The sequence below is a fragment of the Brachionichthys hirsutus genome, chromosome 15 (assembly GCF_040956055.1).
Source record: "Brachionichthys hirsutus isolate HB-005 chromosome 15, CSIRO-AGI_Bhir_v1, whole genome shotgun sequence".
NCBI lineage: Eukaryota > Metazoa > Chordata > Actinopteri > Lophiiformes > Brachionichthyidae > Brachionichthys > Brachionichthys hirsutus.
In genome coordinates this window covers 12,275,992-12,293,286 of record NC_090911.1, presented here as the reverse complement: position 1 = coordinate 12,293,286, position 17,295 = coordinate 12,275,992, and the positions used below count along the sequence as shown (strand labels likewise).

The window sequence follows — 17,295 nt, the reverse complement described above, 5'->3', positions numbered from 1 at the left end:
TTTCAGTGATCATTCAAGGGGGTCTGTGACGACTCAATACCCCTCGCACCACGTGAGGAGGGGGCGCAGCTCTTTAAAAACCAGACCACGTGTGGCAGGCCCTGAAAAGTTCTTATAAGTAATTGCAGTGGGAAGTCCGGGGCAGCGCCGTTATGGGATGGGGTTGGTAAGGAAGTGGGCCGGTCCGCCGTGTGTGTGAAAGAGGGGTAGAAAAGGACCGTATTTATGCCCCCCCCCCCCCCAACCCCAATCGCTACACGTTGGCACATTCAGCTGGCCCGGTTCCGAAACGCTCTGAAACAAAACCTCTGACGCGTTTCAGATAAGACGTTCCCGCCGTCGTGCCAGGTAGGGGGTAAAAAGCGTCCGACCTGGCTGCCGGCTCGTGTCGCTCGCCGAGTCCTCGTCGCCTGTTTCCAGCTGCTGCTGCGGAGGCTGAGTCAGCAGGCGCACACCGGAGAACAGGCAGCACACTCGGAGACGCACGGCGGCACGCCCAGGCTGCTCACGCTCGGGCCGTCGGGTCGGAGATACCGGCGTGCTAATCCGCCGCTAATCCGCAGATTTGTCAATGCGTTGATCACAAAAGCTTCGACTGACAAGCGGCAGCTGCTGCGGCGCAATTCTGCCAATTACGGCCCGTAATTATCGGTTACGATCAGAAGAATCTCGGCAGAACCCGAGAGCTGGAAAAGCGTGGCGGCAGTTTGAGAGGCGCGTGGAAGGTTTGCCTCGTTTTCGAGCGGCAAGGCAATAATTTTCCGAAGCGAGGTTTATTTTTAAATTGGCCGCTGATCTCCACGACGATGACAGCTGTAGCATCTCCCACTCCTTTATCCACAAATATGATGTTAAAGGCCGGTTAATTCTTCTTCCCTTGCTTCCTCCGTCGGGGGTCGCGTCCTGCCTCTCAGCAGAGGCAGGGCAACAGGGCAACAGGGCAACAGGGCAACAGGGCAGACACGCCTGACTAATAATTGTAGTAATAAGGAGTTCGGAAGGGTCTGGTAATTTGCGACGGGAGTTCTGGTGATTGGTTGTGATGCGCGTTCGCCGGATGAAAGGATCCGATCGGATGCTGTCGTCGAATGCAGCCAGCAGGGACTGTTTTGACTTGAGGCATTTTCAGGAGAGAGGGCGGCGGGAAAAGTTCAGCAACGCCAACACGACTGGAAGGTTACCTGGGGAACGTGGACAGACGGTGGGCTTGAGGAGAAAACTAAACGTTTTGGAAGAAGCCGGGAATCTGAGGATTTATTTTTCAGAGAGAAAAGTTTTGTCATAAAAGTGTAAAAACGAAAGCTCGGCTGGCACGTCAACCGACATTACTAAATGCTTCAAAATTATTTTTGATTTGTTTCTTTTATATATATTCCATTAAAAAAAAATTTAAAAAGAAGAAATTAAAAACAAAAAAACTAAGATCCATTTCCAAGGATTCCCTACACACTCGTAGTTTCAGCTAAAAACTCAATTTAAACTATAACTTTTACGAATTTCCTCGGAGTTTACTTCAATCTGTCTTTAAAATTAAATTAATATCAACAATATTCCAAACATTTCTCAACAAATAAATAAATACATATTTTTTATATATATGTAAAAATTATTTATTATTATTATTATTATTCTCTATAGAGAATTTGTGTCGGACTTATTTCTGCCGCTACGGCGATGAACTAATTTATAGTTTATATATTACCAGATATCACCATGGCAACTTAACCGCAGCACAGCTGATTCCATGTGTTTTCGGACGGCAGACGGGGTCGAGTGTTTTCAGCTCACGATGATATTCGATTAAGCAAATCTAAAACATGCATCGCATTTCATGTAACCTCCCTGCAGGCCGTGAAGCTGGACCCTGAACATGCTCATATTTTTGGGATGCAGGAAGGGGTTCTGTTCGTCCCGTCTTTTCACGTAACGGTTCATTTCCAGAGCAAAAACTGTCAACGTTTAAAAACATTCGGTGCCGATCAATCAATCCGGGAAGTGCTTTCTTATTTTTCTGTGGTGTGTTTACAAGCCATGTTTGTTTCAATTCCAAAGTAGAGCTCAAATCCCAATTTTCAATGCAAACGTCCTCGCCCAACATCCAAGAACTGAATTGGCGCCTTTTGTTATTTGAGCTTTTAGCCTTTTTTTAGGCTAATTCTGTGAGAGGGATCAATCCCAAATGTCGTAATGATGAGGGGGGGAAAAAGAGTTTATTTCTACAGAAGTATTTCAGGCATGTTGAGGTTGATCATCTGCCAAACGGTCAAAGAGAAAATAGCATTTAAAGCAGATCTAGCGCATCAACAATGAGGCGCTACGTGAACGAGCGTTAGCATTAATGCACTTTACCGTTTCTGTTCACATGCATGTAAAAATAACGGACAGCGCATGAAGACAGGAACGATCCTGCACTAGAGTCGCTGCTGATGGACGGTCCGTTCCATCTTTGTGCCAGTGGGGGGCGCCCACGCACTCATCCCATCCGGGGGGGGGGGGGGCAGGTGCTGCAGTTTATGGAGCGGAAGTACAAAGTGGGCACATTCACCCAACGCAGGAAGGCTAATCCAGCCGGGGAACAGACATGTGGCGAGCGGAATAGATGGAGTACGTGCGTCCGTCTCCCTGCGGTCGCTCTAAGTTCAGCCTCCGGGCTCACAGCTGCCTTACAGACGACCACGCATTCACGGCTGGGCGGATGCGTAGATCCAAGCTCGGCAGGCATCTGTCCAGGACCGTCCCCGGCAGATCACACCTCACAAACGCACACCTCGAACCAACAGATCCGGATCATCATCGGGATCAGATAATGATCTGGATCGATCCAGATGGCAGCAGTACGTACAGACAATTGACTGCCTGTAACTTGTCACGCGATTCTTTTGACCAACTAACCAACCACCAGTCCCTGTTTGATCGGGAGGTGGTAGCTGATGGGATGACCGATGGACTGATGGACTATTGATCTACATTGCACGGCAATTGATATTCAGTGAAGGCCTTTGGAGGAAGCTTCTGCTTTTGCTGTCTGAGTGCGATCGGGGTTTCCCTCGTGCTAAGCTACGCTACCTGGCTTCTGATTGCTAAGGCAACAGAGTTAGCAAAAAAGCCCAGAGAGGTTCTTGAATCGACAGGTTCCTGACCTTAATGAAAGATTGAGGTTTTTTTGGGATAGACTTTAGCTTCTCGGTCAAGACTGTTTGAAGTGTTCTGTCCATCAGCCTGCTTTCCCACAGAATCGTCCTTCCTCCATGTCAGGGTTTCAGACTGGAACGGAGAGACTGGTCTGACTAGAGACACTATTTTGGTCATTAGTTTTTTTTCGGTTGGAGTCGGGATCGATTGAGCCGCCTACATAATGGCGATAGCAATAAACTACAGGTCGGTCTCATTCCTGCTTGAATCCACACGCAAGCAAACATGCAATCCACATACTTAGCTAGTTAGCCTCCTCAGGCGACAACACGCCAAGAGTTTTGGGGTCGAGGCAAGGTTGACCTCCCCGAAGACTTTGGTGTAAGAGGGACTCGTTTTTTTCCAACCTAATGTCTGTCTGACATGAAAGAAAAAATACAAACCAAAAGAGGTGATATGAACTTCAAAGTCCTAGCAAAGCTTTATCTTAGCGCCGAGTTGCTTTAGTAACCCTCGACCCTCGTCCCACCCCGCTGTGGTTTGTCCAAGTTCCTGGAACTTAAAAAAACGGAAATAACTGGACTATTGTGGTCCATTCAGATCTGACTTCCTCTGTGAAATGGCATTAAGCCACTTGAGGTTCTCCAGCTAGCGAAGTGCTGAAGTGCATTGAGCGGTATACATTTATATGAACTGCTGAATGAAATAGAAGCCGGCGGAGCCTCGGACGCCACCATGTCCCAGTCCTCTGTCCCAGCAACAGCTCATTTTCACAGCGATCAAAGTCAGCCACATTTAACTGAGGAGGAGCAGGAGGAGTACTGCAGCGCTCCGTCATTAAAGAGGATGTTGATGACATCACCGGCAGCAGAACGCAGACGCTGCAGTCTGTGACATTTACGCACAATGCAAAACAGCTTCAATTTAGCCTGGATCTAATGTTCTGTGTTCTCCTACACACCCATAAGGCTCCACACAGTCCAGGTGAAATAGGCTCATTGGAGTGCACAGATATTGGCGGGGTGCCGACAAAGGTGCTTACTTTTCAAGAGCAGTAAAATAAAAGTGCACTTTTGACGGGGAGGTTTTTCCTGGTGAGTTGGTTCAGGCACGTTAAGCACTTTAGTTCCTAACAGGCGCCGTTCCATTTCTTTATAGAAGTGAAGTCGCAATACTCGCCCCGAGTAGTGCAGATAAAGATGGAGGTGACAGGTTCCTCGCTCGCCCGTCCGTCTCATCATTCCACCCGGGTAATCAGACGATTGGCTAATTTCAGTAATTAAAGAGTAGCTAAATGGAACGTGACTCGACAGGTTCTTGATTACTATTCAGGTCGGATATGCAGACGTACAATCGACTGTAACACGCCTTGTTTTTCAAAAGCCGCACGATGTTCATGAAGTTAAACACTTAATCCCTAACCCTAAACCTCTGACTCACCGAGATTAGCATAACTGTGTTTTGCTGCCTCGGAAAAAGGAGATTACCATATGCTTTCCTTTCAATTTAGAAAACAATCTACGAATTTAGTCTGAGAATTTCCGGGAATGTTTAAAACCGACTGATGAAACAAATGAACCTTTAAAGAGTCGTTGGTTCATTTTAGACTAGTTTCGGGTTGTGTGGAAGCAGCGGATGAGATAAAGTGACTTCCCACCTCCGTGCATCACATGATCCTTCTATCCGAATCCTCAGGAGATTTGGAAACCTGTTACTTTCCATTTTCAGAATGCCGGTTTTACCTCTGATGGTTTGAATTCTAACCGGATTCTTCACTTTAGCTGTGAACAAACTGCGGACGTGCGGCAGCGATCAGAATCACGAGCTTGACTTCCCGAAACTGGGAGATGAGGTGAGGAGAAAAAGGCTGGCGAGGCTTATTCATCAGCTTTGTCGTTGATTTGTAGGAAGCTAAAACCAGGAGAGAAAAGAGCTGATGATGAAGCTCGTTGTGGCAGCATGTTCTCCGGGTTAGCAGGGAAAAGCAAGGGGGGGGGGGGTGATAATGCTCGGTGAGGCTGCGTGTGTGTGTGTGTTTGCACAGTCTTGTTGAAGCAGCACACTTGCAGTGTGAGGATTGAGGGCAACTCCGCAGAGATAGTGCTCATTAATGCCGCCTCAAGTGAAGAGGGCCGAAACAGCGAGGCAAAACAAGGACAAAGAGCCGGAATACGTTTAGCCGACGCCCGGCCCTGGTTCTGATGGAGAAACGTTTAGCCGCCGCCCGGCCCTGGTTCTGATGGAGAAACGTTTAGCCGACGCCCGGCCCTGGTTCTGACCGAGAGACGGCTGCAGGTTCAGTTCTGCTGGTCGCTCACTCGAAACTAACACGGATTGCCGCAAAACTCGGTGAACGTCTGGATGCGGATCAGGATGAATTAACGCACAGAGGAATTGTTTTGCTGACATTCATCATCGGACCCCCCCCCCCCCTCATCGAATCCAGCCGACGTCTAAGCTCCACAATCAGCGAAGCAAACCGTGAGCGCATGTAGGCTCTGCGGCCGACGGCGTGGAAGCGAAGCGGCTTGACCGAGGCGGTCACACATCATTTGCTCACACCAGCGAGCTGATTGGACGCCGTGTTTGCGTGGGGGGGGGGGGGGGGATGCAGGTGAACAGCTTGCGAGGGGAAACAGTTCCGCGGGTCAGCCTCGCGCATCACTTGACAGCCATACCCGATGAAGGCCTACGCACAAATGAACTTAAGCAGACGGGAGAACAAGCGAGGGAAAGGTGGAGGGGTGGAGCGAGGTTGGTTAGACCCGCCTCCCCACATCATCCATCGCTGCTCCTCGTCTTTCTCCTCTTCCCTCCCAGCATCCGTCTCCTTCCCTGGCGCTCGTGTTACGCTATGGTCTGAAAGGTTCCAACAGTCCGTTTGTCTGAACACGATTAAAAACACTTTTTTTAATTAAAGAAAACGTCTTAACTTTTTTTTTTTTTAAATCTCCTCCGTAGTCTGTTCGCTCCCAGCAGAAGAGGAACCTGAAGTGACATTAATTAATTGAACACAAGTCACAGCAGCGTTGCTCATTTCTCAGTTCCTGCATCGCCTTTAATCGCCTGATTATGTTGGGATAGAAACTCTCGCTGTCGTTGTCGATGTTTACAATCACGAACGCTTGTTACCCGTGAGCCACGCTAGCTAGGTGACGTGTCGTAACGCTCGTTACCCGTGAGCCACGCTAGCTAGGTGACGTGCCGTAACGCTCGTTACCTGTGAGTCACGCCAGCTAGGTGACGAGTCGTAACGCTCGTTACCTGTGAGTCACGCTAGCTAGGTGACGTGTCGTAACACTCGTTACCCGTGAGCCACGCTAGCTAGGTGACGTGCCGTAACGCTCGTTACCTGTGAGCCACGCTAGCTAGGTGACGTGCCGTAACGCTCGTTACCTGTGAGTCACGCCAGCTAGGTGACGAGTCGTAACGCTCGTTACCTGTGAGTCACGCTAGCTAGGTGACGTGTCGTAACGCCTGTTACCTGGGAGCCACGCTAGCTAGGTGACGTGCCGTAACGCTCGTTACCCGTGAGCCACGCTAGCTAGGTGACGTGTCGTAACGCTCGATACCTGTGAGTCACGCTAGCTAGGTGACGTGTCGTAACGCTCGTTACCTGGGAGTCACGATAGCTAGGTGACGTGAAAGGTGAGAGCGGATGTAGAAAACACACCGTGTTCATGTGGCACTGAATGATTTACACAATATGTGCATTTTTAACACAATATAAAAATGTCATTTTTTAATACCACGATTATCGTCAATACCGGTATACCGCAACAGCACCAATTATGATTTTTGATTTGTGTCGACGAGTCTATCGACGCACGGCTAACCCATCCTTCATCTCTCCTCCTCCGCCTCCAGAGACACCCCAACCATTGGTTTTAATTAATCAGCCGTGGAGGGGGTTTATTCAGGCCTTGCCCAATGGGATCCTTTGGTATGTGTCCCCAATGGTAGCAGGTTGAGAAGCCACGGTCCGGACCATCTTTAGGCCCATTACTCTCACCTCACAGCCCACCCATAAAAGAGCTTTGAGCTGGCTGTTTTTTTTTGGGGGGGGGGGGATCCGGTGGACTTTGTGTCCCACAGTGGACGGGTGGATTCAGCTGCTGCAGACAGACGTGTTTACTAAACTCTGCAGGGGTGGACTACGTGTGCCGCTTTGAAAAAAGGCCGGATTTTTTTGTGAAATAACGGTAACCCCCCCCGAAACAACCCAAATGGATTCGGTCACAAGCAGCTGAATTAAAAGAAGCAAATCCACATAAGGTGCTTTTCTGCATTTCTTAAATTCCCAGGGACATTTTGGATCTTGATGGAAAGTCAGAACATTCATGTGACCACTACTCTGATTATCAGATACCAGCAGTGGTTTTATTGTATTTTAAAATAATCAGTTTTATTCAAAAGAACACAAACACTGCAGGGTCGGTGGCTCGCTGCGTGTTGAGGTCGAGCGTTGGCTAAAGAAGTGTTTGACCAGGTGTTTCCTCAGGTGTTGTCCTGACCTGACTCTCTCTCTAAGTTACTGTCTTTCACACAGCGCGCCTCCTCATCAACAACATGTGTTGCTGATGTCCCGGTCCGACCCGCCTGCAGACTTTACTCGCCGTCTTCTTACCCTCCTGATGTCCGAACCCAGCAGGGCTCAAAGACGAGCCCGGAGCTCTGGGAGGGCCAAAAAACAAAAAGTCAGCTGTGCGCCGGTTGTTGTCTTTTTGTCGTCTTTCGTCTTTTGTCTCGCTCATGACTCACATTTGGCGTCGCTTGATGCGCCGGAGGGTGTTTTCACTCGTTGTGTGCTTTGTGTGTGTTTTCCCATGCTCGCCGTAGGAGTCGACGCCGTGCAGGAGTTTCAGCATCTAATCCGAAATCTGTTGTAAAACTGTCAGAACGTCACGGACAGTTGAAGCCGCGACGCTGAGCCGCGATGTCTGGGAGTGTGGAAGTTCAGCCCTATGTTTCGCGCCGACATGTAAAAGCTGCGATGACCTCGCGAGGGGAGAGGCGTTTACGACGGCAAATACTTTCGCTGTAATCTGCTGTCGATCAAACTCGAGTGAAAGAAAACCTCTTTTGACAGAAAACCAGCTAACAAAAGAATCCTGTCATTCTTTATCGTATTAGAAATACAGCTTTGTTCAAATGTTTGGAGGTAAACAAACTTCCCTTCAGCGGCATGGAGCAGAACAAGCCCGACCGGTCTCCATTCCTAACCTAATGCTAATCTTCTTATGGACAAGTGCTGCAAATTAGCTTCAGCTATAAGCGCTATAATGCAAACATCAGATACTTGTGCTACATGTGTCTATGTTTTGTCTTTGTCCATATTCAAATAAACCAGAAATAATAAATAATTAGCAACATTAAGGATCATTAAATTATTTACTTTGTAATTATTTCTAGATACGTAATTTGTCCTGCAGTTATAAATGCTTAAAGTGCTTCGCTCTAAGTAAACGCCTTCTTACTCTAAGATTGGATTTGATCTCAGACTCTTCCGTTTGTTAACGCTCAGCTGACAGCAGCTCCGTTATAAATGATCGTAACGAGCAGCATGTTTTCCGCTGCGAGCGCCCGGGCAGACGGACGGACGGACAGCTGCGGTTACGAGGGAGGTCAGGAGCAAGGGAGCATCTGATGCCAGCAGATGGAGTGATGGAGGGAGGAAGGAGAGGAGAGGAGAAGATACGAATCGGGACGACGAGGCCAAATGCTTATGGGCTGTTCTCCAAGCGCCAATTTCACTTTCCATCCCATCTGGTTCAGTGCGCCCCGGCTCACGCTGCAGGACGCCGCTAGTTTCGAAATAAGGTACAATAGCGAGTGCGGTTCATGAATTATTCACGTCAACACGCCCCCAAAGACTTTCAGCGTTCATCGTCACGGCACGAGAAGCAGATCGGGCCGAACAGGATGCTCTCGTCTGGATGTAAACGATGCGTTCTCCACCTGTTCCGGTGTAAACACGCCTGAAACCGACAAAGCAAAATGTATTCCCCTTCTGAACCGGAAGGATAAATACAAGAATGACGTCGTAGCGGAACGTAAACGCGTTAGAGTCTCTTGTGGACGTGTCAGAGACTGCTTCCATTTAAAAAGTCAGTCAGTGTTCAATTTGGATGCGGTCGTCTTGCATCCAACACCGATGTGAACACATCTGTTCTCAAGTCTGTGTCGGTTCTCAGTCTTCCAGGTCATGGTAAATTGAAAAGAACAAAGAAAAACGAAGAATCAACTGGATTTGTTCAAGTTTGATTGAAGACTTTTCGCCATCCAAGAGGCTTCTTCGGTTTTGACAGACTCGTCGAGGATCCAGATAATTATACTAATGTTGGAGCAGAAAACAAAGAAAGGACTGAAACCACCAAGGCAATCAGACTCCTAATGAATTCTAATACACCCCTGGAGTCATGAAACCAGGCAAATGAGGTGTGGTCTGGTTTCATGACTATTTTTATTTTAACCTCTGTCAACAGGATATGGAGGTTTTGTGATCGGTGATGTTTGTTTGAAATGTGAACCCAAGCAACCAATTATCCAAACATTAATCGCACGATCATCCCAGTGCTTCACCTGAGGTAACCTCTGTCTCTCTCTCTCCCTCTTTCTCACAGAACGGAGCAGTTCCAGGTGAGCCAGTGAAGAAAGATGAAAACTCCCGCAGAGGCAACTGGGGCAACCAGATCGAGTTTATCCTCACCAGTGTGGGCTACGCTGTGGGTCTGGGCAACGTCTGGAGGTTTCCCTACCTGTGCTACAGAAATGGAGGAGGTACGCTGTCGAATGGAAGTCTGAGCTTATTTCAGTTGCTTTATTGATGCGTTAGAGGCCAGTTTAAGACTTTTGAAAACATACAATAAAAATAATGACAAACTAGAAAAGTGAGCACAGACCTCCTCCAAGCAGCTCATTCCCTCTGCAGACTGTGATCGGTTGCATCACTAGGCATATGACACACACACACACACGGATGCACAGCAGGGACTGACATTTTTGTACAGTGTGTAGTTTTGTGAAGTACAACATCTGTCGTCATCAGTCTGATTGAACCTTCAGTTCCAATTAATTCAGCTGTGACCCTTGATGTTCACGACTTTCCATCCTTGTAAGTGTAGTTATTGCTAACTAGGGTGTGAAAGCGGTTTAAATGTGCTCAGAATGAATCCAGCTGCTGCTTCCTGACTATGCTCAAGCCTTGCAGCTCCAGCTTGTTTTAGAGATAGAGACAGAGATTTAGTCCATCTTTCTTGCAGTCAAAACGATTCTTAGGGTTAGGTGACCTCTCAGCGGCCTTCCACTCCAGGTCTGGTTTATGCTGCAGATACGTTTGGCTCACTGCAGAGGACTCCTATATGAATGCGCGCACAGCTGCAGATAGTGCAGCAGAACAAACGGGATGATAAGGTCATGGTAGTTGTAAGGTATCAGCTGGTTGCCCCGACCTAGTTAGAGTACACATTAAAATCCACCAGAGACTTGCTGCACCACTGACCCGGCTGAACATTCACTGAGCTCTCTGATCACTCAGGGGAGCAACAGATGTGGTTGAACTTTTTTGCCTCCACCAAGAACTTGTGCTTTTGCCGGGCAACCAAAAGGTTATGGTTTGCTACTAGCATAGCAGGAACTGGCTCAAAAGTGGTCATGATAAAATGATGAATCTTCCTTGTAATTTATGTCCACCAACAAATTTTGATCATCAAATTGTAGATTTTCTTTGTCCATTGGTGCCCGTGGACCGGTTGAATTCCCTGACTAGCCCAATCAATGTCTTCCTGTTGTTTCTCCCGTTCAGGTGCCTTCATGTTACCGTACTTAATCATGCTGGTTTTCTGCGGCATACCCCTCTTCTTCCTCGAGCTGTCCTTTGGTCAGTTCGCAAGCCAGGGATGTCTGGGAGTGTGGAAGATCAGCCCTATGTTTAAAGGTTAGTGTTTGTGGGCCTTGACAAATCCTATTTGAATAGATGCTGGTGACACGTTAAGAGAAGTTTCAGCGAACATGCAGCTAAACTTTGGATGTAGGAGAACACCTTTTCCACCTCTTGCAGGATTGTCACTCCTTCTAATTCAAGGTCTTTTTTCCTTCACCTTGTCTTCTTTCTTTAGGTGTTGGCTATGGCATGATGGTTGTGTCCACCTACATTGGGATATATTACAACGTGGTCATTTGCATTGCCTTCTACTATTTTTTTATGTCCATGACAAACGTGCTACCATGGACCTACTGCAACAACCCCTGGAACACACCCGACTGCAGCGGGGTGGTGAGCAGCAGCCAACATCTAAACTCCAGCCTGGCTAATGCGACCACAAGCCTGATAGCTGGGGTGTCTGAGGCGGTCAACCGCACCAAGAGGACCAGCCCCAGTGAGGAGTATTGGAAGTAAGTCTCCGAAGTGCATCAAGGACAATGACAATCGTCCAGGTCCTATCGCAAGCACTCAAGCTACATGTCCCAGGATGACATGGACCCGACTGAGGATCTGGGATTCCACCTCGGCCGGCACAGCACAGAAAAAGAATCAGCCTCACATCCCAATCAATGATTAGATTTTAATTTATGGAAAACTACTATGCTCAAAATTAATTCATGTTTATTTAGGCATAAGGTTAAATGATTGCATATGATTATAATTGATGCAATAAGAGGGACAGTGAAGGTTAGACGTATTGGAGATAAGGTCAGAGAGACCAGACTTCGATGGTTTGGACGTGTCCAGAGGAGAGACGGGGACTATATCGGTAGAAGGATGTTGAGGATGGAACTGCCAGGGAACAGGGCTAGAGGTCGACCCAGGAGAAGATACATGGACGTAGTGAGGAAGGACAGGAGAGTCGCTGGTGTTGGGGAGGACGATTCAAAGGACAGGGTGAAGTGGAGAACGTTGATTTGCTGTGGTGACCCCTCAGGGGAAAGCCGGAAGTACAATTGTATCATTTGTTCTGAGACTCGTGTTAATCTTTCAATGTATGTTCTAAATCTCCTCGGTCTGTTGCAGACACTATGTGTTGAACATCTCTGATGATATTGGGAACTTGGGAGAGGTGCGTCTCCCCCTCCTGGGCTGCCTGGCTGTGTCCTGGGTCGTTGTCTTTCTGTGTCTCTTTAAGGGCGTTAAGTCCTCTGGAAAGGTCAGACACACACTTTCACATTCACACAAACACGCACACTCTTGTTATCTCCTCATCTCTGAACAAACTTGTGACTAATTCCACGTGTCCAGGTGGTTTATTTCACAGCCACGTTCCCCTATGTCGTTCTGACCATCCTGTTCATCCGGGGCATTACCCTGGACGGCGCCATCAACGGCATCATGTACTACCTGACTCCCCAGTGGCAGAAGGTTCTCGATGCAAAGGTATTCACCGGCAGACGGAGAGATAAAGTGATGACAGAGATGGATTTACCTTTCCCTTTCCTATCTGTCTGAACCCCGGTTTGTTGTTGCAGGTTTGGGGAGACGCAGCATCACAAATATTCTACTCCCTGGGTTGTGCCTGGGGGGGTCTCATCACCATGGCTTCCTATAACAAGTTCCACAACAACTGTTTCAGGTTGGTTCTTTAGACTGGATACCAAAGGTATGCTCTAGAAAAGAGAGGAATGAAGGTAAGCAGGAGTAAAACAGAGTCTATGTGTGTAAATGAGAAGGTCCCAGGGGGAACAGTGAAGTTACAAGGAAAATACATAAAGAAGGTAGAGGACTTCAGGTACCTCGGGTCAACAGAGCAGTGATGGAGAATGTGGAAAGGAAGTGAAGAACTGTGTGGCCAGCCATGATATAATGGCTTAGAGACAGTGGCTCTGAGGAAAAGACAGGAGGCGGAGCTAGAAGTGGCGGAGATGAAGATGCTGAGGTTCTTCTTGGGGGTGACAAGGAATGAAGCAATAAGAGGGACAGTGTAGGTTAGACGTTTGGGAGACACGGTCAGAGAGACTAGACTTCAATGGTTTGGACATGTCCAGAGGAGAGACAGGGACTATATCGGTAGAAGGATGCTGAGGATTGAACTGCCAGGGAACAGGGCTAGAGGTCGACCCAGGAGAAGATACATGGATGTAGTGAGGGAAGACATGAGAGTGGCTGGTGTTGGGGAGGACAAAGCAAAGGACAGGGTGAAGTGGAGAACGTTGATTTGCATTTGCTATTCTAGAGAAAGTGGGAATAAATATTAAAATTCAAGGCCACAGGTCTGAAAAGACATGGGGAGTGAAGGTGGAGTGAGGTAGAGCAGCAGGAGCGACAGAGATAAAGTATTTTAGATCTATGTTTGGAGACCGGCTGCACTGTACGTGAATGCCAAAGGAGCACGGGAGAAGGCGAGGAGGAGGAGATAAGGAGAGCTTGTCCACACAAACTGGTGGAGAGAAGCCGTCGGGTCGGGAAGGAGAAAGGCTGAAACGATGAGTCACTCCTCTGCCAAGAGGATAGGTGGTGCTATCGGCTCCGACAGCTGCAGGAGGCGTAATCAGCTTGTGTTCTGCAGCTCCATCCCTGTGGAGTCGGCCTCTGCACTGCTGAATGGTGCACATGCAGGCCTGAAAGCAGGTGTGGGGGCTGGTTGGTGGTCTGGAGCTGAAGGGGAGACCGCCATCAGAGTCATCTGAGACGTCCTCTGCGATAAGTCTTAACAGGTGCCGCGAAACAAAGTCTCAGGCGGGGAGGGAATACAAAAACAAGACGTGAAGGAGAATGAAAGAGCTGGAGCTCACTGATTGGCTGTATTAAGACTGCAGACGGGCATGTTGATGGGGTTGGGTACCGACTGCGTTGCATCAGCACCACTGCTCCACGAAATCAAGGCAGCATGCTAACAGCGCTCGCATTAAAGTCTGTAATGAACACGAATCTGGCCAGAACTTCAGGTCTAACAAGATCAAGTCTTTAAATCGCCTGAAAGCTGAGTCTCTAGGATGAGGTTAGCTTTACGAGCTAACACTCGACCTCAACGCACAGCCAGCCACTAACTCTGACTGCATCTGGTGTCTCAAATTAAAGGGAAGTACAATCGAAGTTTACAGAATTACCCCGTAGTTCAAGTCATTTTTCTTGTCTTTCTCGCTTACAGAGACAGCATCATCATCAGCATAACCAACTGTGCGACTAGCGTGTACGCCGGATTCGTCATTTTCTCTATCCTGGGATTCATGGCGCACAATCTGAACGTCCCCGTGTCGGAGGTGGCCGACCACGGCCCGGGACTGGCGTTCGTCGCCTACCCAGAAGCCCTTACCCTGCTCCCAATCTCACCTCTCTGGTCATTGCTGTTCTTTTTCATGCTCATCCTTTTGGGATTGGGAACACAGGTGAGATGAACAACCACATCTTGTGAAAGTAACACCCCACCCCTAGTTTGTCAGTAGTATTTGAAGTATTACCTTTACAGAAGTATTATCTACAGAACAAAAGTTTAAATTAAAGCAAAACCTCACAAACTTTTTAATGGACCGTGGGTGACATTTGAGACACGCATGCATGATCCGGCGTTTCAGAGTTTTCACGCCAGATCAGAATCATCTTAACGGGATCTGCTTTTCCTCTGGTGTCGTAGTTCTGTCTGCTGGAGACGCTGGTGACGGCCATCGTCGATGAGATCGGCACAGATTGGATCATCAAGCACAAGACTGTCGTCACGCTGTCGGTGGCCATAACTGGATTCTTGCTGGGCGTGCCACTGACCACGCAGGTAAACCGGGTCGCATGCAGGTTATGTCTTTCCGTATCGGAGCTCGAGTTTTACTCTTGCTGTGTTTGGTGTACAGGCGGGAATCTACTGGTTGCTACTAATGGACAACTTCGCTGCCAGTTTCTCATTGGTGATCATCTCTTGTATCATGTGCATCTGCATCATGTATATTTACGGTAAGGACGAAGCCCGATATCTGATCCATCTTGAGAAAGTCCAGTGTCGTTGGGTGTGATGACGCCGACTCGTCTTTTTGTTTTCGTGGCAGGTCACGGGAACTACTTCAAAGATGTCGAGATGATGCTGGGCTTCGCTCCTCCTCTCTTCTTCAAGGTGTGCTGGCGGTTCATCTCCCCTGTCATCATTTCCGTAAGTGAACACACGAGACGGGCCATAGGCCCAGAACATGCAGTCAAACCGTGTATGGGAGTGGAGCCATGCTTCTGGCCATGTTTTTTTATATGAAAACAGAACCTGGGAAAATTGTGATTGATTCAAGACGTGTACAATTCTGTGAAATGGTGGGATGAATAAATAAATAGTCTGGGTTTTACGGGATGTGTTAGTCGATAACCGTTGTTTACATCGTTCTATAATTATAAGATAAGATCAGGAAGATAACACGGTACGGTCTGTTCACACGGGAATTTGTCTCGCAAACACGAGCTCTGACAATTTTCAACGATAAAAGTCCAATATTACCCCTCTACCTACGGCCGTACCGCCGGCGATATTGTTGTCTACAACCTTAACTCTGGACGTAGACAACAATAGCGCCGGCGCCGTAGAGACCAACTTTGACCAGCAGGTGGTGACGGTGCTACAGCCGTAATGACCGTGGGTATAAGGTTAAAATAGCATGACTTGACATAGGACCCTAAAATTTAACGCACACATAAATTACATGAAAAGAACTTTGAAAAGAATGAATGCTCACCCACAACTGAGCCGCCATCAACGGTAATCTGGAGGCTTTATTTCCGATATAACCCTAAAAAAAAAAACCCACAAGCTCTTGCATTATTCCGCTAAGCTGCTGAACCAACCAAGAAATTCATTGTTGTGGAATTCTGGTCAGATGTCAGGCTCTTTTGTTTCATTTCACAGATTAACGCCGTGATCTCTCAGCCCACGGCTAGAGCGGTGACCTAACTCACCGTTACTGGAACAATCATGATAAATACGTTCTTAAGCCATCTAGAACCATCGAGGAGCCAACTTCTTGGTCACTTTGCCAGTTCTGGGATTACTTGATTCCGCCGGCTCTTCCATCGACCTCCCTTCACGTGACTCTTTTGAAAGCCTGCTCTCAATCTTTCCATTTTTGGTTCTGTTCATGCAGTTCATCCTGATTTTCACGGTCATCCAGTACAAACCCATCACCTACAACGACTACGTGTACCCCGGCTGGTCCCTGGCTATCGGCTTCTCCATGGCTTTGTCCTCGGTGGTCTGCATACCCATCTATGCCCTCTACAAGATCTCCAGGTCCCCAGGCTCCACCTTCAGAGAGGTAAGACTGCTTGTGATTGGCCGAGCCTTTTGATGATCACCTCTGCTAAAGAAGTCGTATCGTGTCAAGTTTTAAACGTTTCGACAACAGCAAATATGACAACAATTGTAGATTTACTAGGAACATAAAACCAAATGTTTTCACCTGACGAGGACTTTTTGAAATACTGTATAGCAATTATATATATTAAGACATGAATTAGTTGCGCTCCACGCTAACGCTGCTAACGAAGTGTCCCTCCCCTCAGCGGTTGAAGAACGCTTGCAGAGCGGATCCAAAGTGGGGCCCCGCCCTGCAAGAGCACCGGACGGGCCGCTATGCCCCCATGGCCTCCGAAGACACTGTGGAGGCTCGTCCTCTTAAGGAAAAACAGGAGCTGAAGGAGGAGGAGAAGGAGAGGAAGGAGGAGATTAGCCTCACCATCCAGGGAAGCAACGGCTCGACCAACACACACAACAACCCCAACCCCAACCCCAACCCCAGCGTATAGATGGCAGGCGCCCTGTCATCCGGGCGTATCCACCCCGTCCCCAACATCCTCCTCTTCTTCCCTTCCACCCCGCTTTCCCACAGTCCACTGTGGGGGAGATCCCAGTCGCTGGAGACCCTTACATATTGTAAGGGCTTATTATATCTATCCTAACCTCTTCTATCTGTGTCGTCTCCAGAGAAACCAGGAAAACAAAAGGAAGGAAACAATTGGGTCCAAAAGATTTGTGTGAATGTTTAGCGCGTGCGTGTGGATGGGTCGTAAATTGCAGTAAATTGTGATGCTGTTTGTTTCGTGCATGCGGCAGCATAGAGACACACCTTTAATCTTCTTGGTATCTTCTAGCAGCAGTGATTTCAGGCCGGGGACGGTTAGACAATGCTAAAAAACGTCTCCATCCTCACACTACATGTAACAGCACACAGTGACCTCTACCATAGTAGATCTAAGCCTAAGCCTGT

The 17,295-nt window shown here is 48.1% G+C and overlaps 1 protein-coding gene across 1 annotated transcript in view; it reads left to right on the top strand.

Moving 5' to 3' along the window:
- slc6a9 (solute carrier family 6 member 9) overlaps positions 1–16,914 on the top strand; it is a 28,410-nt gene extending 11,496 nt beyond the window's left edge. Inside the window, exons 3-14 of the mRNA XM_068749217.1 lie at positions 9,756–9,912; positions 10,937–11,068; positions 11,250–11,526; positions 12,143–12,275; positions 12,368–12,502; positions 12,595–12,698; positions 14,214–14,451; positions 14,697–14,831; positions 14,908–15,007; positions 15,100–15,200; positions 16,174–16,344; positions 16,592–16,914. Of these exons, the coding sequence (XP_068605318.1) occupies positions 9,756–9,912; positions 10,937–11,068; positions 11,250–11,526; positions 12,143–12,275; positions 12,368–12,502; positions 12,595–12,698; positions 14,214–14,451; positions 14,697–14,831; positions 14,908–15,007; positions 15,100–15,200; positions 16,174–16,344; positions 16,592–16,834 (1,926 nt within the window). The 3' untranslated portion in view covers positions 16,835–16,914. The remainder of the gene's footprint in view (positions 1–9,755; positions 9,913–10,936; positions 11,069–11,249; positions 11,527–12,142; positions 12,276–12,367; positions 12,503–12,594; positions 12,699–14,213; positions 14,452–14,696; positions 14,832–14,907; positions 15,008–15,099; positions 15,201–16,173; positions 16,345–16,591) is intronic.
- The last annotated feature ends 381 nt before the right edge of the window (positions 16,915–17,295 follow it).